This window comes from Tenrec ecaudatus, chromosome 1 (genome assembly GCF_050624435.1).
Source record: "Tenrec ecaudatus isolate mTenEca1 chromosome 1, mTenEca1.hap1, whole genome shotgun sequence".
Classification (NCBI taxonomy): domain Eukaryota; kingdom Metazoa; phylum Chordata; class Mammalia; order Afrosoricida; family Tenrecidae; genus Tenrec; species Tenrec ecaudatus.
In genome coordinates this window covers 171780862-171804432 of record NC_134530.1, presented here as the reverse complement: position 1 = coordinate 171804432, position 23571 = coordinate 171780862, and the positions used below count along the sequence as shown (strand labels likewise).

At 46.7% G+C, this 23571-nt stretch overlaps 1 protein-coding gene across 2 annotated transcripts in view; it reads left to right on the top strand.

Moving 5' to 3' along the window:
* Positions 1-23265, top strand: part of F11R (F11 receptor) — a 40653-nt gene extending 17388 nt beyond the window's left edge. Inside the window, exons 2-10 of one of the 2 annotated variants that reach the window (XM_075563676.1) lie at positions 17952-18020; positions 18186-18293; positions 18518-18664; positions 18952-19154; positions 20036-20138; positions 20292-20399; positions 20632-20644; positions 21135-21183; positions 21292-23265. In XM_075563676.1, coding sequence (XP_075419791.1) covers positions 17952-18020; positions 18186-18293; positions 18518-18664; positions 18952-19154; positions 20036-20138; positions 20292-20399; positions 20632-20644; positions 21135-21183; positions 21292-21327 — 836 coding nt within the window. In that variant the 3' untranslated portion in view covers positions 21328-23265. Of the gene's footprint in view, positions 1-17951; positions 18021-18185; positions 18294-18517; positions 18665-18951; positions 19155-20035; positions 20139-20291; positions 20645-21134; positions 21184-21291 lie in introns of both variants that reach the window. The other variant, XM_075563667.1, reaches the window with a different exon arrangement.
* The last annotated feature ends 306 nt before the right edge of the window (positions 23266-23571 follow it).

The window sequence follows — 23571 nt, the reverse complement described above, 5'->3', positions numbered from 1 at the left end:
TTTCTTTTTTTACATTTTATTAGGGACTCATACAACTCTTATCACAATCCATACATATACATACTTCAATTGTATAAAGCACATCCATACATTCCCTGCCCCAATCATTCTCAAAGCATTTGCTCTCCACTTAAGCCCCTTGCATCAGGTCCTCTTTTTTTTTTCCCCTCCCTCCCCTTTCCCCCCTCCCTCATGTGCCCTTGGTAATTTATACATCGTTATTTTGTCATATCTTGCCCTATCCGGAGTCTCCTCCCCCCCTTCTCTGCTGTCATTCTCCCAGGGAAGAGGTCACATGTGGATCCTTGTAATCAGTTCCCCCTTTCCAACCCACTCACCCTCCACTCTCCCAGCATCACCCCTCACACCCTTGGTCCTGAAGGTATCATCCACCCTGGATTCCCTGTACCTCCAGCCCTCATATGTACCAGTGTACAGCCTCTGCCCTATCCAGCCCTGCAATGTGGAATTCGGATCATGGTAGTTGGGGGGAGGAAGCATCCAGGATCTGGGGAAAAGCTGTGTTCTTCATCGGTACTACCTCGCACCCTAATTAACCCATCTCTTCTCCTAAACCCCTCTATGAGGGGATCTCCAGTGGTCGACACTTGGGCCTTGGGTCTCTACTCTGCACTTCCCCCTTCATTTAATATGGTATATATATACACACACACATATATATGTACATATACATATATATACACACACATATGTATACATACACACATATATCTTTTTTTTTGCATGATGCCTTATACTTAGTCCCTTGGCACCTCATGATCGCACTGGCCGGTGTGCTTCTTCCATGTGGGCTTTTTTGCTTCTGAGCTAGATGGCCGCTTGTTCACCTTCAAGCCTTTAAGACCCCAGACACTATCTCTTTTGATAGCCGGGCACCATCAGCTTTCTTCACCACATTTGCTTATGCACCCATTTGTCTTCAGCGATCCTATCATGGAGGTGTGCAGACAATGATATGATTTTTTTGTTCTTTGATGCCTGATAACTGATCCCTTCGGGACCACTCGATCACACAGGCTGGTGTGTTCTTCCATGTGGACTTTGTTGCTTCTGAGCTAGATGGCTGCTTGTTTATCTTCAAGCCTTTAAGACCCCAGTCACTATCTCTTTTAATAGCCGGGCACCATCAGCTTTCTTCACCACATTTACTTGTTCACCCCCTTTGGCTCCAGCCATTGTGTCAGGAGAGTGAGCATCATAGAGTTCCAATTTAATAAAGTATTCATGCATTGAGGGAGTGTTTGAGTAGAGGCCCAAGGTGCTTCTGCCACCTTAATACTTAGCCTATAAACATAGACACATAGATCTATTTCCCCATCCTCCTATATATATTTGCATGTACATGTCTTTGTCTAGACCTCCATGAATGCCCTTTGACTCCTAGCTCTTTCCTTCATCTCCCTTGACTTTCCTCCTGCCCTACTACCATGCTTCGTCGCCACCTGGGCTAGAGTATACCTCTTCTCTAAGCAACCTTACCCTTGATCATTTCCCACCAGGCCTGCCACTCCCCACTCTCTACCATTTGGTGTCCCATGTTTTTCCCTTGTCCCTGTGTTTGTTAACACCACTTCCTTACCCTCCCTACCCCCCCACCCCAAGCCCCCCCGGAACTGTCGGTCCCGTTGTTTTTCCTCCAGATAGTTCATCCAGCCTGTCCTATTCAGACAGACCTGTGGAGACACTAACATGCACGAAAACAAGACAGAGGAAAACAAAGCAACCGTATACAACCAGACAACAAAACAACAAAAACAAACCACTGATAAAGAACAGAACAAAACAGCTCACAAGAGAAAAGCTTATAGTTAGTTCAGGGGATTGTACATGGTTCTTAAACGAAAAGAGTATAATGTTTCTGACAGACCCTTTTTACTAGCTCAGCAGAATTACTCAGTTTTATGGTAGCCTCAAGGGGATATTTTTGCTTTAAAGCTATCCCAGGGCAATAGTTTCAATTATTCACCCACCATCCAGAAAATCTAGAGTCCTTGAGATTTGAAATTCTCTTCTGTATCTCCTTGTTTAGACCAGGATTCTTCCGTGGGACCAACTGCACGTTTCATATCCACCTCCTCTCCTCCTCTCCTGCTCTCCTCCTGTCCTCCTGTCCTCCTCTCCTCCTGTCCTTCTCTCCTCCTGTCCTCCTCTCCTCCTGTCCTCCTGTCCTCCTCTTCCTCCGTTGTTCCAGGCAAATGAGGCGAGGTGCTGTGCAAGAGCGAGACCGCAGGCAGTGTGCAATGAGCTAGCAAGTAGGGCAGAAACACTAAAGAATTCACTCATGACCCTAAACCAGGGGTCCGAATCCCATATTTCTTTGTCCAAAAAGATGTTTAGCAACCACTTTTTTCCTCTCTAGTGTAAATATATCACACCACTTTTGCCAATTCAACTTTTTACGGTTGTACTATATGTGATAGCAATTTTCCTAGTGGACTGTGAAGCCTGATCCTTGCTCAATGCTCAGCGCAGCAGGTTTTCCGTCCCTGCCAATCTCCCTGACCTCCTCCAGCCCACCCCTAGTAACCACTGATACCACCCTGGTGGCAGAGTGGTTAGGAGTTGGTCAGCCGTTCAAATCCACCAGCTGCTCGAGAGGAGAAAGACGGCTTTCTAGTCCCATAAAGAGCTACAGTCTGAGAAACTCGCAGCGAACAGTCTGATGCTGTTCTAAAGGATAACCGTGAGTCGGCATCAACAGGATGGCAGTGAGTTAGGTTGGTTTTAATTAAGTTTATCTCTTTTAGCAATGCTTTTATAGTTTGTATTGTATACGTGTGTGGGAGCAGCTTGTCTCAGGATGTACTCTGTTCAGAATTTCCGGGCTTCCGAGTGGCAGAGTGCATTTATGGGACAGTCTGTAAGTCATTTCCTTCGGCAAGGAAGACAGGACCATCGCCATATTCCACGGATTCAGCAAGGCAGCGGGGCAAAGCTGTGGGCTCTTTCCAGGGAGCTGAGACTCTGAAAGTCTGGCCTTCAGCTAAGATAAGATAAACATTTTCTCTCCCATTCCCCTGGGCAAGGCTGTAACAGCATTCTGCAGGTGTTTAGTTACACTCCCCTCCAGCTAAAGATATTCTTGCTTCTTTGTTTGCCTTCTAAGGCAATAAATTGTCAGGAAATCCTTTGTATGAGAACTTTTCATGGAATGCAGAATATGTGTCAACTGTATACAAACCTGCCTCTGTCTAGCCCCCCACCCCCCACCGCATGGTGGTCCTGTGAGCGGAAGAGCCTCGGCTCGCACCAGTGCAGCGGTCCCTCCTCCACAGCGCACTTCTCATTTTCCCAGACCCACCCCGTTGCCGCCGTGGGGGGGTGTGTGGGCACATCAGTAGCGGAGGTGGCCGGCTGCTGCTGGGCAGTCAAATCGCCGCAGTTGAGGACAACGGGGTCGCTCGAAAAGGTGATGAGCTGTGGGGACTATCAGCAGATTAAAGACCCAAACAGGGTTAAACAAAGATATAAAGGGCCCCTAGGAGCACCCACTGCCAAGTGGACCGATCTTCAGGGGTGGTTACAGCCAGGCTTGAGGCACACGAGAGCCGGGGCGCCTGCTGGGGACTGCTCCAGAGAGGGGCTTGGTTTCCGCAGGTCCCCAGGCTTCTGCTGAGCATAGACTAGTCAGCTTCCGTTACCGTGACTAGCGTGGGGCTGTCGTCTTTCCCAGAGGGCGGCTCTCACCTCAGGGTCCTTCTGAGTGGGTTCGAAGGGGTCCAGCTGGTGGTCCGCCCAAGGACGGCTGGGGTGTAAGCTCTTTCACTTGGTGTGATGGATCCACGAGGCGTGTCCTGTAACTCTTAACAGCAGTTGGGGTTACCAATACTACGGGATGGGTCCCGGTCCGTGCCGGCTTTTGGGGTTGCTGTTTCTAGTTTTTGACCCACACCCACTGAGTCACTGGGTTTCCCAAGGGGACCTGACTCCTATCTGGCATGGCATGGTGGGTGTTTTTAGGGCAGCTCCCAGGGTTTGGAGTTCTTCACTGAGGGCTTGTAGCCCTAGGACAGTGGGGTCACTCCTGAATTGTCTCACTAGGGATGGGGGTCTCCCAAAACATTATTTCAAAGAGAGAGTACATGCTGGGTCTCAGGGTAAAAGGTTGGACCTTGGGCCATTTGAGACCAGTTTCCTGACATAAACTTCCCATGTTGCCTTCAGGGTCCGGCTCCTGTGCTCTCCTTTCCCTGAGCTCAGGATGGTAGGCTGTGCGTAAGCTCCACTTTATCCCCAAGACGGTGGTTAGTGGTTGGACCACCTGTGCTACAAATGACAGTCTGTCCTCATTTCCTACAGTCAGAGGCATTCCATACCGAAGGATGATGTCGCAGAGGAGATGCTGAGTCACCTCTTGGGTCTTCTCTGGGTGGGTGGGTCTTGCCTCTTCTCATCTGGAGAAAGTGGCCACTGTTACCAGTAGGTGACTGTAACCCTCAGCTTTGGGCATGTCTGTGAAGTCTACCTGAATGGCTGCCTGACCTAGGGCAGGGGCCTCAGTGAGGTTCGTTTTATGTCTGTGAAAGTTGGATCTTGAGCCTGCATCCACTGGAAAGTGGTACTGTCTGGCCCTGTCAAGTTAGCATACTGTGAAGCCAAAATGCGGTAAAATCCTGCCACACACAGAAAGTCCCGTAGCTGCTTCCTGGGGGAGGGCGGAGGGATGGAGCAGATGACCTGTTTCTCTTGGGTCCCAGTGAGTGACATCCCTCTGCAAGGTGAAACCCCAGGTATTAAACATGTTGCTAGGATATTGTGCCCTTTCCCGTAATACCTTGTTCAACACCTGTAGGAGCACATGTCTAACAGTCTTCCCTGGTCTCACTCATGAGGATCCAAGCCATCCACCTAGTGCAGGAGTAAGCACTTCAGCTTGTCTCCGGGGAAGCTGGCCAGGTCTGATTTTAAGGCCTCTCTGAACAAGGTGGGCAAATTTTGTCCCCTTAGGGTAAGCGGGTCCAGGTCATTTGGCTCTTAGTTCTGGAGGTAGGGTCCTCCCATTCAAAGGCAAAGATGGGCTAGCTCACAGGCTCTAGTCTTAGGCAGAAGAAGCTGTCTTTCAGGTCCAGACAGGTAAACGAGGGGCCTGGGACGGAAGGAGGCTCAACGGTGTATGTGGGTTTAGGACCATGGAGTGCAGGGTGACTGCAGTGTGGTTGAAGGGCCACAGGTATTGCACAGGGCGGTACCCACTCCCTCTGTCTTCCTCACGGGGAGGAGGGGAGTGTTCCAGGTGTACTGGCTTCCTCAAAGTGTCCCAGCCTCTTGGAGCCCAATGATGTGCTCTTGAATCCCCATTTGGCCTCTCTTGAGATCAGGTACTGCCTAATGTTGATGGGTTGATCTCCTGGTTTACGTTCAGCCACAGCTGGCACCTGGTTGACTGCAAGTCCTGGGAACAAGTGCTCGGCCCAGTTGTTGGAAAGGTAGTGAGGAGCTCTTCTGGGTTCTTATGACTGGCGGGGTGGCTTGAGTGGCATCTCCAGTCTTCTTGGGGAACTGTAAGTGCTATGACCAGGTGCTTTGTATCGGCCAAGGACAGGTGAATGGGGCCTTCTGGCACAAAGGTGATTCTTGCCCCCAGTTTGGATAAAAGGTCTCAACCCTGGAGGGGCACAGGGCAGTCAGGAACAGAAATTTGTGGACGTCTTCATAAACACTACCTCCTCCTACCCCTCCCATGCCCCCCTCCCCCCATAGCTGCTGGCGGGTCTGGGGCTGACAAAAGGCCTGTGTGGCAGTTTGCCAAGTCCCCCGATGAGAGTGACACTGTCTGCAGAGAGGGGCTACTGGGGTGTTAAAGTGATAAAATGCCTTACAGCGCCACTCATACTCATCTCCTGGGCTTTCGCTGGCCTTCTGTCTTTTTCCCAAGCATATTTGTACATATGCTGCCATCATCATTTTCTCAACAATTATTTCTATTTGAGCTCCACTTTTTTCTCCTTCCCTCCCCCACCCTCCCACCCATGTGGCTGGTTTTGACATGTTCGTGGGCTTCCGTCCTGCTAGGCAGACCCCCTGCAAAAGAGCCGCCCCATCCTGGTTCAGAGCTGCCTACCCCTCCAGAGTATGGAAGTCCCATTCGGCTGGGCATCCAGGAGCACCTGGGCGGCCCACTGTTTGGAATTGAGGGGGCCGTGGGGTCAAATGTCTGTAGGTACTTTCGTGCCTATAGGGTGATACACCTCCTTTCTTCTGAATTAAAAGGTGATGAGGAGTTGGCGACAGTCATCCCAGGTCAGGACGAAGGTCTGGATCAGTGAATCAGCTAATTCAACCATGGCCTGGGCTTCTCTGTAAAAGGGGTGGGGGTACTGATTTTTCAGTTGAGCAAGTCCATCATCCTGTCAGGTTGCATAGTCATGGGTGGCTGGGTTTCTTGGACCAGGAATTGTCTAGTGGGTTGAGGTGGCTGGCAGGACTCAGTGGAGGAGCCAAGACAGCTTGCCACCGGACTGGGGCGATGGGGTCAACTACCGGATTGGTGGGGAGACTGGCTGCCACAGTTGGTGGTGGAGAACTGTAGGGTGGTGGGAAGGGTTCTTTTCCAGGGCAGTTTAGTGGAATTTCTGCCAACTTTAGCTTTTCTTTTGAGTGACAAAAATCCGACTCTTTCCCTGCCTAGCACAATGATTCTGGGCCCAGGCCACCGCTAACCAAGAATCTACATAGGGAAACTGGTCAGAGTGGCCAGGGCTCCCCATGATCACATTCTAGACTGCCTGCACTGCACGGGGATTGAGCATGCCATCTGGGAGCCAGTCAACTCCAAAGGATGGCCATTTGGCTTGGCACAGCTTCAGAGTCATCCTGATTTCAGTTTTACACCACAGTCCTAAGGGGTTGTGACAGCACTTTTTATCATCCTGTCTAACACGATGGTCTGGGACTGGCAATTACCCTTGGTGTATGTGGAACCGTTGAACAGGGGGCAGCAGACAAGGGGAGAGGGCCCCTGAATGAGGCCACTAAGTTGTTCATCTGGCCATGTCCCTCTTAAGAACTTTAGGTCCATCCTGGCTAGGAGCACCTTTATAAACCCTGGGCCTGGTCAGCCTCCACAGAGGAGGTGGGCCAGGATGTGCTCCACTCTCTCCTCCTCCCACTTCATTCCCGCCGTGTGTTCTGATCAGACATGTCCCTCTCCCTGAGCTGCAGCCCCCGTGCTGTCCTCTGAAATAAATCCTTCTGGGGGGAGGGGCAGGTGTCCACGTAGTTGGGATTGGGGTCGGCCCCTCAGACCTCTCCACTGGTTCCCTACTGCCTTTCTTTTACGAAGGGTAAAATTCTCTGTCGGAAGGTTCCTTACGATACCATCTGTGAAGAAACGCCATTTTAATTTTTCAGTGTGGGTGCCTTTTTTCTCGTTGCCTTGCTCTGACCTAGGCTTTTAATGCAGTATTGAGTAGATGTGGTGAGGACAGGCAGCCTTGACTTGCTCTCAGTTTCAAGCGGGAAATTCTCAATCTGTCTCCATCAAGTATAGTGTTGGCTGTTGACTTTTTTGCATATGCGCTGTAATACAATGCTGTTGAGGTTTGTAAATTCCATTCCAGTTTTTCAAGTGATCATCATGAAGGGAATGTTAGATTTTATCTAAAGCTTTTATTCTGCCACTCATAGAAATTGTCTTATTCTTCCCCTTTGTTCCAGTGATGTTGAATCATCCTGCATCCTGGGCATGGCTCCCAGTAGGACTGTCAGGGTGTGATTCCTGTAATATGCAGTTGAGTTCTGTTTGCTAGTATTTTGTTGAAGAATTTTTACATCGATATTCATATGAGACATTGGCCTACAGTTTTATTTTCTTGTGACTTTGATTTAGTTTTCAGAGTCAAGTTTGCTTCATAGACAGAATCAGGGAGTATTCTCTTATCTTTTGGAGAAGCTTAAACAGTATTGATGTCAATTCTTTTCTAGCTGGGAAAATTCCCTAGTGCGGCCTGCTGGCTGAGGACGTGGAGGTTTTTGATGACCGATTTGGGCTCTTCACTTGCTATGGCTCTATGGACACTTTCTGGTTTCCTCTTGAGTTGTTTTGTGTAGGCTGTGCTTCTCAGAACCTGTCCATTTCATGCAGGCTATTCAGTTTGTTGCCATATAGTTGTTCATAATGACCTATCAGAATTAGCTTTATTGGGGCAATTGTAATGTCCTCTCTTTCTTTCCTTTGGTCCTTTGTGTCTTTGCCAGTCTAGCTAAAGGTTTGCCGATTATATTGGTCTTTTTCAGAGAACCAACTTAATGTTTTTATTTTTTTTCCAATTTGTTTTTATTGACTCTGTTTTTCTGTTTTCGACTTTATATATTTTGGCTCTGATCTGATATTTCCTTTCTGCTGATAGGTTTAGGCTTATTTTGTCCTCTTTATTTCCTGGAGTTTTGAGTTGGGCTATTAGAGATTTTTGTTGTTGTTGCTGTTTTAAAACGTAGGCATTTATGGCTCTAAATTTCCCTCTGAATACGGCCTTCACTAGACCCAATACATTTTGTGTTGTACTTTTGTTTTTATTTCCCTTGAAGAAGTTTGTGGTTTTTCTTTTAAATTTTTCCTTTGACCCATTGATTATTTATTAGTGTCAGGTGCTTGTGTACTTCCCAGGGAGAAAAATGGGGCTTTCCACCCCCACCGAGAGTGATTGTCTCAGAAACCCCCTGCGACAGTTCCGTGCTGTTCCAAAGGATCGTGATGGGTTGGCATTGACTCAATGGCAGTGAGTTTGGTTTTGGTTTTATATATTTCCCAGGATTTTTTCTTCCCCTTCTATTATTGATTCCTCCCTTTATTGTTGATTTCATGCAGATCTGGTGGCATAATGGGTTATATGTTGTACTGCTAACCAGGAGGCCAGAAGTTCAAAACCATGAGCCAGCCACACCATGGGAGAAAGATGGGGCTTTTTATTCCCGCAAAGATTTACCGTCTTGGAAACCCACTGGGGCAGTTCTTATAAGTCCAATTGACTCTGTGGCAGTGAGTTTGTTATTGTTGCTTTCCAGTTTGTATTCTTTGTGGCCACAGAAAATGCTTTGTGTGATTTCAATTCTCTAAAAAGAATTGTTTCCATTCTCTAAAATTTATCAAGATTTACTTTATGGTATAAAATATGCTCTATCTTGGGGAAGATCCATGTGCACTGCAGTAGAATGTTTACTTGGTTGTTTTGGAGTTGCATAGTCTAAAGATGCATGTTGAGACTATGTTGGTTAGTACTGTCATTTAAGTCCTCTGTTTCCTTGTTGATCTTTGTAGAAGTTCTTCTCTCTGGTACTGAAAGTGATACACTGACACCTCCAGCCATTATTGTAGTGCCATTTCTTCCTTCAATTCTATCAGTGTTTTCAGGTGAGTAATACTACTACTAAGGTACAAACACCTTAGAATAATCAACCCCATAAGCTCAAACGGGCAGCCTTTACCCAAGGACAGAAATCAGAAGGGAGAGAAATGGTGGAAGAATGGAAATAAACATAGGGAGGAAGTGGGATAAATGTTACAATGAATAAGATGAAATAAAATACATGATGGTTATGCACATATGTACATATGATGGTTAAATTCTTGATCAACTGATCCCTTGATCACTAAGTAAAGGCCACCTTTAGTTCTTCGCATAGATTTTTAACTTAAAGTTTACTTTTTCTGATATTTCCAGCTCTTTCTTTGGTTACTGTTTGTGTGGGATGTTTTTTTTTTCACATCCTTTCAGTAAAAACCCAAACCAAACTAATTGCCATCAAATTGATTCAGATTCATAGTGACCTTATTTAGGGTGCCTGAGAACCCAGATCTTTTGGGGAGCAAGCAGCCACATCTTCCTCCCTCAGATCGGGGGTGAGTTTGAACTGCCAGCTTTGTGGTTTTAGGCCGATGTCTAATCCACACCATCACCAGGGCTCCTAGTCTCATGTACAAATGTCCTTTGCCAAACCAATATACATTTGTGGACATTCTCCCACTTCCATCCCCCATACCTGCTCATTCTGGACACATCTGTCTGTGCATCTGCTCGGAGTTAACAGTTACTGCAGGAATGTGTATGCAAAAGTATTTGCCTCTGTGGCCTTTAACGCTCATAAATCTCATAGTATCTTCTCCAGCCTCCATTTTTTTTTTTTTTGGCCAGCATCTCTCATTGTAGTTTCCCTTCCTCTTCCTCTTACTTAAGGAGACTTGTTTACCCTCCACCCAGGAATTTACCTGCCCTCCCCCCCCACCCCCTCCCACTTGTTTTCTTTTCCTGTGAAAATCTTTAAAAAAAAATTTTTTTTTATAGTAGGATCTCGTTTCCTTTTGTGGCCAACAGATTTCACTCAGCATGATGTCATCCAGGTTCCTCATCATATGGATGGTTCCACAGATTCCTGGCTTCTTGTTCTTTGTAAAAAAAGAAAACCTTTTATTTAAAATTTTTAGTTTCTATTTTTTTTCTTGACAAGTCTACTTACTGTTTAATCTCTCAGAATGAAAAAAAATACAATTAAAATTCTAAAGAACTAAAAATAAATAAAATTAAATTCTAAAGAATTAACAACCAAAGAAGGTCAGGGTAAGGGCACAGTGCCCAACTACCCCAAGTTTAACACATAACTTCAAAACAAAAATGTAGGTTTATATTTTATATATTTGAAAATTATATATATATATATTTAAAATCTTTTTTATTGGGGCTCATAAAGCTCTTATCACAATCTGTACATACATCAATTGAGCAAAGCACCCTTATATATTCGTTGCACTCGTCACTCTCATAATTCACCTTCCACTTGGGTTCCTGGAATCAGCTCGGTTTGAAAATTTTATATTTTATAAAGCTGTGTGTTAGACAGGGTTCTCTAGAGCGATAAAACCAGATTGCTGATAATTTTATGTATATATTGATAAAGATAGATATATAACACAAGAAATGAACTGTTAAATTATATACAGTTAGATTATAATATAAGAAATGAACAGTTAAATTGTAAAGCAGTACAAATGGCTCAGTGCAACTCACTCCTGTGAGAGAGTGGTGAGACACTGGCAGTCCTTTAAGTCTTGAGGGCTGCCAGGTAATCCTCTGTAGAGAGAGTTAGGCTATCCCAGCACAGGCTGGTAGTATAGCTTGCAAATTGAGGCACAGAACAAGAAAGGCAGCTGCACACTGGTCTGATGATCAAGAGCGAGAGACAGGAAAGGCGAGGCTCACCGAGCCATTTATCTCTACGCCCTTCAATTAATCCCACATGTGTTTATCGGCCAAGCTGGCACAATAAACTATCTCAATCTACCCTTTGCCAACCTGGCTCCTTTGCACAATTCTTTAGCCATATATACTTATATAATTTCCGGACATTGATGAAATCACACTTATACTTATCATCAATCATCTATCATGAATATAAATGAAAACACACGGAGTCCAATTGTATCTGATATATCATACCTGAACAAAGGAAAGATATACAATAAGCACATGAAAAGAAAATACACGGACAATTACAAACCTCACTTTTGCAATTTATCACGTGGTCGTAATCGATAGGTAGAATTACCTTCTTCTACAACCCATTCCGTATTACCTTTGGCCTCAGCAAGCACCTCAGCTGGCTGTGGTTTTTTGCCTGGTGGGGCGATCCAGACCTTCATTCCTGAGGGGTCTGGATCATTATAAGTCCTGTTAGGATTGGGTTGCTGTAACTTACCATTTAATCACAGGGCATGGTAACACTAAGAGTCAGTCTATGAGATCTCCTGGATTCCAGACATATTCTTTACCTCCATTATGTAGTACCAGTCCAATTTATCAGGTAATCAGGATCAATCACACCACTTAGTACAGTGACACCCTTCCTGACCTGTTGATCCAAAGGCATGAGAAGCCCAAAGTGGCCAGGGGGCATTCTCAGCTGCCAGTTCAATGGAATCCGTGCTGTGTTTCCAGGTGGGAGAGTTCCTTTCTTCGGGACCAGGACCTCCAGGCCTGAGGAACACAGGGTTGCTGGGACAGGAAGCAAAAGTGCTGCAAGGGGATCATTAGGAGTAATAGTGAGTGGTGCCACTCCAGCTTCCACCTCTTGGTTCCTGGACCCATGAATTCTGGCTATTGGAGACACAGCACCATATCTTGGCTGCTGGTTTAGAGCGTATACAGCTTTCTGGAGAACATTGCCCCAGCCCCGCAAGTTGTTGCCAGCTAGTTGGCACCATAATTGTGTCTTTAGGAGCCCATTCCATCATCCTATCAAGCCAGCAGCTTCAGGATGATGAGGAACATTATACAACCAGTGGATTCCATGGGAATGGGCTCATTGCCCACACTGAATTTTTTTTTATTTTGATTTTATTGTTTCTCATACTTGGATCAGGCTGGTGTGCTTGTTCTATGTAGACTTAGTGGATGCTTCACTTAGATAGCTGCTTGTTTGAAGAGAGCCTTTAAGAGCCCAGATGCTATTCTTGATAGATGGGCACCATCTGCTTTCTTCTCCGCACTTTGTCCTCAGTCATATTTTGAGTGTCTTGTCTTGAGCATCTTCTGGCAGTATCTCTGACAATATTCTGCTTTTAGTCATTAGATTTAAAGTAACTGATAGTGTTTCAGCGCTTTCCATAGGCTAAGTCCATGGCTAATCCCTCTGAAGTGGACAGCCCATTCCTTCTTTTTTTAAAAAAAACATTTTATTAGTGGCTCATACAACTCTTATCATAATCCATACATATATATACATCAATTGTATAAAGCACATCTGTACATTCTTTGCCCTAATCATTTTCTTTTTTTCCCTTTTCTTTTTTTACATTTTATTAGTGGCTCATACAACTCTTATCACAATCCATACATATACATGCATCACTTGTATAAAGCACATCCGCACATTCCCTGCCCCAATCATTCTCAAAGCATTTGCTCTCCAGCCCACACTGAATTTTTATCTACAACTGACACCTCTAGCACCATTGGGTCAGCTGGATCATATGGTCCCCTTGGCAAAGCAGCTTGCACGGCAGCCTGAACCTGTTGCAGAGCCCTTTCTTGTTCCGGGCCCCACTCAAAAATGGAGGCTTTTCGTGTCACTTGATAAATAGGTCGAAGTAGAACACCCAAGTGAGGGATATGTTGCCTCCAAAATCTGAAGAGGCCCACTAGGCATTGTGCCTCTTTTTTAGTCGTTGGGGGCGCTAAATGCAATAGCTTATCCTTCACTTTAGTAGGAATATCTCTACATGCCCCACACCACTGGACCCCTAGAAATTTTACTGGTGTGGAGGGTACCCGAATCTTCATTGGGTTAATTTCCTAGCCTCTTGTACGCAAATATTGTACCAATGAATCTAAAGTCTTTGATATATCCTCCTTAGTGGGTCCAATCAGCATAATGTCATCAATACAATGGACTAGTGTGACATTTTGTGGAATAGACGGGTGATCAAGGTCCTTTTGGACTAAATTATGGCACAGGGCAGAAGAGGTGATGTACTCCTGGGGGATAGTTGTAAAAGTATATTGTTGCCCCTGCCAGGTGAAGGCACACTGCTTCTGCTGGTTCTTTAAGTCTTGAGGGCCGCTAGGTAGTCCTCTGCAGAGAGAGCTAGGCTATCGCAGCACAGGCAGCAGACAGCAAGGCAGGTCACCAACCGTCAGTCCCTAGCTCCAGAGATGTACATTCCAGTTTCTCTGGCAAGGCAAGTCTTAAAGGGACCTCAAATTACAGCGACACAATTCACAGGTTAGGTGTCTCACAGGTAGTGTAGTTTGCAAATTGGCACAGAACAAGCAAGGCAGCTGCACACTTGGTCCAATGATCAAAGAGCGAGACACAAGAAAGGCGAGGCTCACGGAGCCATTGATCTCTATGCCCTTCAATTAATCCCACATGTGTTTATCGGCCAGGCTGGCACAATAAACTAACCATCTCAGTGTGCATAATCACCACCTTCAGCTGAACTGGTGTTAACTTTCAAATACACAAAGCTTCATTTTTAAGCTTGTTAATAACTAACAGGAATGATGACTGACTTTAGTAATTTTAATATAAACATAACAGTAATAATAGCATTAATAATGAAGTCCTCAACTTAAGAATCTGGCACATTTTTCCATCAAACGGGAGGGGGAAATTCAGGCCAATAAGTATGGGGGACCAGCCTCCACAATCAAATGGGTCCAAAGGGTGATTGTATAATTGAAGGATAAAGTAAAGAGACATCAGACAAGGCATGCAAGGGCTCACTCCTGATGGCAGGATCAGGAGAGAGATGGAATGAATGGATTCTCCGATAGGCATTTATAATCTCTGGCATGCAAGCCACGTCATACACATATGTAACAGGAAGGGATGTACTAGGGGCATACATGTAGCAGGAAGGAACACATGTCGCAGAATGGGCAGGTTGTACAGTTAAAATGGCAGCTTAACCTTTGTGGTCTCTTAGCTGGCTTGACCTGAGCTCTTCTCCAGGGGAGCAATCTGTGATTCTTATCGGCAGGGAGTGGGCCCTCCTTAGGTTGGAGTGGTCTGATTGCTCTCGATGGCAGATAACCTTCAGGCAAATAGCCTTCAAGCAGTTCATCTTCAAGCTTAAAACAGCAACCATGTGCTTGCAAGCAGCACCTTAAAATTGGCATGATCACGGTTGAAATTGTGGGGACTACCTTTCCGTTTGGAGAATGTGACTGGGATTCATCTCTAACCCATGAATGAGAAGGGCTCCCCACCCCAGTCTGCCTTCCAGACTCTTAGTATGAGCGTAGAGAATTTGTCCGCATCCGCTCTCTTCCCGCTTCTCAGATCCCCCAAATGATTCTCTCTCAAGGACTTCACCTCCTGTTTGTTCCACTTGTGTTCTCTTTTCAATAGCTGGATTAATGCTTTCAGACCCAAAGGAGATAATAGTTTTTATTCTGTAGGTTCCATGTTTGGTGCTCAGTCTCCATTTGCTTTTCTTACTTGCTTCCTTCTCATGCCCCCCTTTCAGCCAGTCCCTCCACGAGCGGCCTGAGTGCTCTGCCCACCTTTCTCTTCACCAGCTTAATCACCCCCTTCGGAATCAGGGGCTGATGCAACCCCCGCTTTGGGCAAATTTTTCCATTTCGATTCTACTTCTTCCCTTCTGTTATCTTCCTCCTTTTGGTCCTCTTCCTCCTTTCCCAGTTACTTTTTAGATTAGTTTTCTTTTCACTTGCCCATTTTTCCTACTTTTCTTTGGTTCCCATGTTTCTCGCTGAAGGACAAGGCTGTTTGTATCATTTTGGGCCTGCCTCGTGGTTTTAGAAGCAGATTCCGGATTCGTTCATTGGGTAGTAGTAGTTCAATGCTGTGTGTATGTATCTTGGTTTGTTTATGTCTCCTCTTCCACTGATGGACATGTAGGCTGTTTCCATCTTTTGGCTATTGTGACTAGTGCTGCAGTGACCATGGGTATGTGTATATCCATGGCATGGTTCTCTAGGATTTATACCAAGTTGGGGGATTGCTGGGTATTGTTTTCTAGCGTTGTTATTATTATTTTTAAGTTTTGCTGTTAGTTTTGGTTGGCAGTTTGAAGACACCAGCAGCTCCTGCGGAAAGACTGGGCTTATAGTTAGTCTAGTGTCTCTCTGTACAGGCAGCAGCTATGGCTCTTTTTGAGGAGCCGTTATCTGGAATTCACAGCAGCCTGTGGCTCTCTGTGGCTGGACTGTAGCTGAGGACACCACGTGGGAGAGTGACTTTCTGATCCTATGTCACTTTTTGATTTGTTGATACTTGTACCTGTTGCAGTTCCCTTGCTACTTGCCTCTGCTCCTGGTTCAGATCCCTCAAAGCGATTCACCGTTCCCTGGATGTCCCTGTGGGCAGGCATGCAATGATGGTTTCTGGACGCCACCATGTTCCTTTCTCTTGGTGTGTATACCTATGAGTCGAATTGCTGGATCATAGGGTGGCTTGTATTCTACCACATACCAAAATCCTCATAGCTGGGCCAATCAATGATAAGCCGAGGAAAAGTTGAACTTGTGAAGGATTTTGTCTTGCTTGGATCCGCAGTCCACGTTCACGGCAGCAGCAGTCAAGAGATCAAAATGGGGCGGTGCTTTCGGTAAATCTGCTGCACCAGTATCGGAAAGCAAGGGTGTGGACTTGAGGACTAAAGGTGTGTCTGACCGAAGCCATGCTATTTCCTGTTGCCTCATATGCAGGTGAAAGGAAGGAAGACTGAAGAGGAATCAATACATCTGAATTACGGTGCTAGAGAAGAACATCGACAGTCCTACGGACTGCTCAAAGGATAAACCAATCTGTCTTGGAAGAAGTATGGTCAGAGCGCTCCTTCCAGGCAAAGATGATCAGATTTGGTTCACATGCTTTGGACATGTCAGGAGAGACAGATCCCTAGAGTAGGACATCATGTTTGGTAAAGTAGAGGGGCAGTGAAAAAGAGGAACTCCCTCCAGGAGATGGATTGACCCCGTGGTTACAAGAGTGAGCCCACGTCTAGGAGAAGCAGTGCGGATGGCACAGTACTGGCCAGTGAGGGTGTCGTTCTGCTGGGCATAGGGTTGCTGTAGGTCGAACTGACTTGAAGGCATGTAACGACAGCATATTTTATGTTGGTCATCCTGGTGGGTGTGGAGTGGTTTCTGAGTGTGGTTTTAGTGTGCATTTCTCTGATGTCTGTCTAATGACGGTGGGTATCTCTTCATGTGCTATTGACCTGTCTGCCCTGGTGAGTATTTGTGAGTCAGAACTGACTCAGAGGCAGTGAGTTTGAGTTTCATTGTTGGCCATTTGTATCTCTTTGGAGGAAATGACGTAATGGATAGAGGAGGCAAGATGCCTGCATGTTAAGCTCAGCTCAGCCTTGTCCTCCTTAGCTATGAAACTTTGGACCTTAACCTTACCTGTAGCGTGAGCCCCATGTTTCAGATGACAAGGGCCGTCTCCTGGGTCACGCGCGTGTTTAGTTATGTGAGGAATTTTGAAAAGGGAAAACATGCTCCTTGCACTTTACAGCTTGTTTGTATTATGCGGATCTTTCTGCATTTATTGAAGGAAACTGAAGTTCTGACTAAAAAGCTAAGGAAAGGTCTAGTTCATGAAGCCCATCTCTGAGAACATGAATATTCTCAGTGACAGAGTTCTTGATTTAATGCGTAGTCCTCGGCAGTGTGTGTGTGTGTGTGTGTGTGTGTGTGTGAGAGAGAGAGAGAGAGAGAGAGAGAGAGAGAGAGAGAGAGAGAGAGAGAGAGAGAGAGAGAGAGATCATTTAATTAGCCTTTTCTCACCTCACTCTCTCCCTTCAGCCCTACCACCTTTTCTGAACCGTTCTCCACTAGGCAGTGGGAGAGTCTGATGAGCTGAGCTGAACCCACTGCTCATCCTAAGTCCATCTCAGGATCTGTAACTATGTGATTTTGGGCACACTCCTAGCTTCCAGTTGTTGAATTCCTTGTGCAGTGCTAATGGCCCGCCGTGCTTAGTTCAAGGGTCTCCAGATGTTAGGCAGACGTTGAGTATCATTGTTGTCTTTCCTTTCCTTCCCTCTTCTGCCTCCGGCTGTGGCCCATTCCTTCCAGGGCTATCCAACGAATAGCTGTAGTCTTTTATTGAGAAGCTTTCTTTCAACCTGAGGTGCCACTGTGGAAGTTGTCCGGGATTAGTAGGAATCTCGTTAGGCTCTAGGGGACCCGAGAGGGAACATTTAGAAAGGAAAGAAACTGCATTTGTGAGAGAAACCATTTAGTCCCACTGAGAATGAAGTCCTGACCTGCCACTGTGACAGAAAACATTTGAAGAAGATCTTCGGGGTATTGGTGAGAGTGTGAGCCCAGAAGAGGCTTGGGTCTCTGTTTGGAGAGACCCAGGGAGCGTTTTGGCTTCAGATCCCCCGACATGTGACTCTGCTTTTCCTCCTGCATGCACTTCTCCGTTCCCTCGTGACGGCCCACTCTTTTCCTTCACAGGCCCCCTGGTGTCAAGCAAGGGTTCAGTATACACTAACGAGCCTGTCGTCAGAGTCCCTGAGCATCAGTGTAAGTTGAGCAGGGCTGTTGAAATGGGTGGTGGGCATGAGGGTGGGCAGGTGCCAACCTCCTTGGGGCCCGGAGACTCTCCAGCCAGCCTGTGGTTTTGGGCTGCCCCTCACCTTGTCCATTTTCCTTTGTGCCCATCCGTGCTCACTTGGCTCCTGTCTGCAGTTGCCAGATTGACTTGCATCTACTCGGGCTTCTCCAATCCCCGCGTGGAGTGGAAGTTTGTCCAAGGTGATACCACCAGCCTCGTTTGCTATAACAACAAGATCACCGGTGAGTTGCTCCACCCATTTCCTGACTGTCTAGGTTTTGATGAGATCAAGGTGGGACCTGGGATCTTGGGTGGGGAGGGGGTGGCACAGCCTGGTCTCAAGTGCCCATGGCCTTCCTAGGAGAAGAGGAAGCACTCTCTATGTCCTGGGAGCCACCTTCACCGGCCCCTTTTCTTAAGCTTTCCAACTTACTCTGTCCCTTTCCTGCTTCCTCTGCCTTGGTAGCTTCCTATGAAGGCCGAGTTACCTTCTCACCAAATGACATCACCATCCATTCTGTGACTCGGAAAGACAATGGAATGTATACGTGTATGGTCTCTGAGGACGGCGGCAACAACTACGGGGAGGTCAACGTGCAGCTGATTGTGCTTGGTATGTGCCGTGTGTCTTCTGTGTGGGTCTGGGACCCGTAGTTTCTATTAGTCCCCAGCAGGCTCTGGTAGGCTTCGGATGGAGCTCACTGATGGTGAGAAGAATTCTGGGGTGGGGTGGGGGTGGAGTGTTTAGAGCCATAGTGCTGCTTCTGAGCCCTGGTTTAGGTGGAAACATAGGGTAGGTCAGGAAGGAGGCTGATGGTGATGGGGAGGGTGTCATCTGAGTTGGTTACTTAGACTCCAGGCCTTCCTACTTTGTGTTCAGCATCCTCTCTCCCTCCTCAGTGCCTCCATCCAAGCCTACAGTCAACATTCCCTCCTCTGTCACCATTGGGAACCGGGTAGTGCTGACCTGCTCAGAGAAAGATGGTTCCCCTCCCTCTAAATACACCTGGTTCAGGAATGGCGTAATGATGCCTACGGAACCCAAGAGCAACCGTGCCTTCAGCAACTCATCGTATACCCTGATTCAAAAGACGGGAGAGCTGGTATGGACGAGACGGGCTGAAAGGTGGGGTGGTGGGGGTGGGGTTAGAGCAGGGGTCACCCGATTCATCACAAAATGACAGTTGTGAAGTAGCAACGAAAATAATTTTATGGACGGCGGGTCACCAACAGCATGAGGAACTGTATGAAAGGGTTGCAGCATGAGGAAGGTTGAGAACCACTGGGTTAGAGGATTCATGAAAGTGAGAGGAAGAACAAGCACCAAGATGAACTTGGAGTTGGGGGTGGGGCTGGTGTCAGGAGGCACAAAAGATAATCATGTGGCTTCTTCAACCAGCGGGTCCATTTGTTTACTTATAAAAAACAAAACAGTTTTATTGGCACTTCGTCCACATATCATACAATTCAAGAGTCCATCCATATCAGGAAGAGTTGTTTAAGTTTTACCACAATCCATTTTAGAATATTTTCTTTTCCCCTATACTCATTGTTATTCATGTAATTTTTTATTTTTCAATTTGGCAAACAAGCAACACACACAACAAAACATTTTCTCAGTCAACTCCTACATGTATAATTCAGTGCTGTTGATTACACTCTTAGTGCCTTACAACCATTATTGCTATCTCTCTCCAAATTGTTCCACCACCATTAAAATTAACTCAGTGCCCCCAAGCAAAGCAAAAACGCGTTCTCCTTCACCCATGGTAACCATAGGTCAAGTTTGGTTTCTTCGATTTTTTTCCCCCCAGTAGTTTTCTTGATATACTATTCACATATCATACACTTCCATAGTTAAATGGCTTTTAAGAAGAGTGGTAGCTACATTATCACAATCAGTTCTAATTTCCCTTCCCCCTCTAGCATTCACTGATTGCTCCCCAATTCTCCACCCCACCCCCCATTTGTGTTTACCTTCCAGATCTTTGAGCCTGTGTCAGCCTTTGACACTGCAGCATATTCTTGTCAGGCAGAGAATGAAGTTGGGTTTTCAGCGAAGTCTGAAGTGGTACGCATGGAAGCTGGTAAGTGGGGTGTGGTGGGGTTTTGGCCTCAGGCGTGGGGTAGGGGAACATGGGAGATGGGTTTGGCCTTTTATCCTGGTGTTGGTAGTGAAGTCAGTACTATGGACGAGTTCTCAGATATTCAGATGCCTGACCTCTGTTTGTGTCTTACAGCGGAACTGAATGTGGGGGCCATTGTGGCGGGTGTCCTTGTGACACTGATTCTCCTTGGGGTCCTGATTTTTGGCATCTGGTTTGCCTACAGCCGCGGTTACTTTGAGAGTAAGTATTTGCCCTCAAAGGCTCCACTGTTCGCATTCCAGAACATGGCTCATGGGTCTGGTCTGAATTTTGGTACAGATATCGCCCCCATGTGTTGCAGAGTTTCCGCTGGGAAGAGCACACACCCCTCTCGATATATCTTAAGTTCTACATGCGTTACTAGCTCCCCATCTTCCTGCTTCTTGTTGTCTTCTATCCTACTGATGTCATCATCCCATTTCTTCTCTTTCAGGAGCAAAGAAAAGGTGAGTGAGGTGCCGTCCTGGGGCTCACTGAAGTTGACAGCATGGATCTGTATGGTTTGAAGCTAAAAGGGGCCCAAATCAGAAACCAAACTTATTGCTGTCGAGTTGATAGCGACTCACAGTGACCCTATAGGACAGGGAAGAACTACGCCGTGGGTTTCTGAAACCCTGTACGGGAGTAGAAGCCTTGTCTTTCTCCTAAGGAGTACCTGGTGGTCTTGAACTGCAGACCTTGCCATCAGCAGCCCTCCACATAACCTCTATGCTGCCAGGGGATAAAATTGGCCCCAAGGGAAGTATTGGAGGTGGAAGGCAACCAGCCTGTGGGAAGGACCTCTGGGTCTCCCTGCTGTACTCCTTAGCTCTGCTTTCCTCTGTCCCCACATCCCTGCTCCTCAAAGCTCTTGGTGCTGGCTTGTAAATTTGACAATTTGAGGTTAATGGAAGGGCTTAGGGACTAAGCATATCTATGTCATTCTCTCATCTGCAGTTCCTCTGATAAGAAGGTGATATACAGCCAGCCCACTGCTCGAAGTGAAGTAAGTATGCATTGGGGGGGAGGGGGGGCGGGGCTGCTCTCTTCACTGTTTATATTGGGGATTACCAGCCAGATCCCCAGAGACTTACTGGAAGCTTTATCTCCACAGGGGGAATTCAAACAGACCTCTTCATTCCTGGTGTGACCCTGGCCCAGCTCATCTCTCTTCCTCTGTGCTTGCCTTCCTCAGGTGCTGCCAGGCCCTGGCCCTGGTCTTAGTTTCACAGGATGCCTTCTTGTGTCCTTTAGTCCCTTCAGGAGCCCCACTGTTAGCTTCCTTTGTAGCTTTTTAAGTACTGTCAGCTCTGGGCCTCTTCACCCGACACTCCCGCCCCACCCTTCTTCCCCACCCCTGCTGAGGGGCCTGGGACTTGTGTCAAGCTTCAGCCCAACCTCATGTGGAGTCAGGCCAGCGTCCTGAGTGATGGATGCTTGGTGACTTCCCTTCTCAGTAGGTAGTAAGAGTGGCCAGGAAGGCAGAAATATGCGGCGGTCACTATCTACTTGAGCGTTGTAGGCTTAGAATAAGGGCCTTGAGCCTGTTTCTAAGCTCTCTTCTCCAGCACTGAGCGGTTCTAGAGTGGAGGCTGAGGACTTCCGCTGCTGACAGGGTGGTCTGGTGATGGCGGCATCAGGTCTTCCCCGCCTCCGGAGCCCACTCTCTTCTGTCTTCTCATGGGAAGTGCCACGGATCCTCCTGCACCGTCCTCCTGAACACAGACAGACTGACAACAGATCGTATCTGTAGGGCAAACTGGAACTGTTATTGGAACCCAAAGCCAGCTTTCAGGGAAGATGAAGTGGAAACATTTTCCAACCATTGGTCTACAGAAAACAAAGCTGAAGCTGGTAGCAGAGACCTTCCCTTGCCTGAAACCACTGGACCAGACCCGTGATAGACATGCCTGTGGGGCTGTGGGAAGGCGTGTGAGATTGTGTGCGTGCGTGTGTGTGTGTGTGTGTGGTCTTAGCTGTGTGCTGAGATGTGGTTGTGTGTGTCTGTAGGTCCCTGGATGGAGCTGGAAATAAAAATGACTTGTCAACGATGCTTGTTAGGGGAACAGGGGAAATGAGTTCTTTTGAGTTTTATTGCTTTTCTTCTTTGTACAAACTGGAAAATGCCTCGTGGGCTGGTCCCTGCCTCCTGGTGCTGCCTTTCCCCGGTTCTTACTTCAGGGCAGAGCTTCCGCATCCTCATTGGTGGTGGGAACCTGGAGTGAAACCGATGCTGTGTTCTGGGACTCTGCTTGCCCTGTTGCTGCAAGTAAGAAGAGCGCGCCTACCCTCTACCTCGTGCCCAAATGTCTAGTGGATGTCTCTAAGACAATAGAAGAAAGAGCTCCCCAGGCTGAGGCAGGGAGGAACTTCTTTCTGTAAGGGCGTCTGTGTTTGAGGTGGGTGGCCTGTGTGTGAAAGAGGGCCCCACTAAGCAGGCTGTTGACAGTCATTACTGTTCCTTCTTCCCATTTGGACCCTTCTTTGTCCCTAACCTTCTGTTCCCCCACCCACTACAATCTCAGCACATTTCCAGGTCTACTTAGGAAATAGCAAGAGGGCAGGGAAGGGGTCCTGTTGGGTTGCTCTTGGCTCTGTGGAGGATACTCATGTGCCACATAGCATAATCTATCCCCCCACCTGGAAGTTCCTGCAGGCATAGGGGATTTCCTTATTCTTCTAGCAAGGATCTGAAAAGAAAAACAACAAACCATCAGTAAAGGTCATGCACCAATAAATTTTCCAGAGGGAAGTAAACTCCAATTAAACAATGCAAGCGGAGATTGTGAGCTGGTTCGGTGAAAAGGAGGCTTTGAACCATGTTTCAGTTTTGTTTCTTGGTTGGAGGACAGGGTGGGAGGGGTGTGGAGAAAGGGCCCAGGGAGCAGAGGTGACCCATTGCCCTCTGAGTGAGGTGAGTGGAGCCCTACTCTAGGTCACTTGTGATGAGTCTGCTATCACCAGCCCTGGATTTACCACACCCCTCTCCCCAGCTTCACAGCCCCTTGGAGTTGGAAAACAACCTGTCTGCTCTCATTTTAGACTGTCAAAACTAATTTTTGTAATAAATGTTTATTTTCCACATTGAGCTTGTTTAAATTCTGAAGTTCTGTATTAGAAGAAATGTTAATGTGGACTCCATGACTTAGACATTGAGAAGCTGCCTGGTCGTCTTATTAAGAGATTAAGGGTGTTCTTCCATAAAGCTCCATAAGTACATTAAAAAAATCATTTTACTGGGGGCTCTTACTTTCATAACAATCCCTACATCAGTTGTATCAAGCACATTTGTACATATGCTGCCATCATTTTCAAAACATTTCTATTTGAGTCCTTGGTATCATCTAGTACATTTCTACTTAATATGCTAATTGCCTTTTCCTTGAATGGGTAT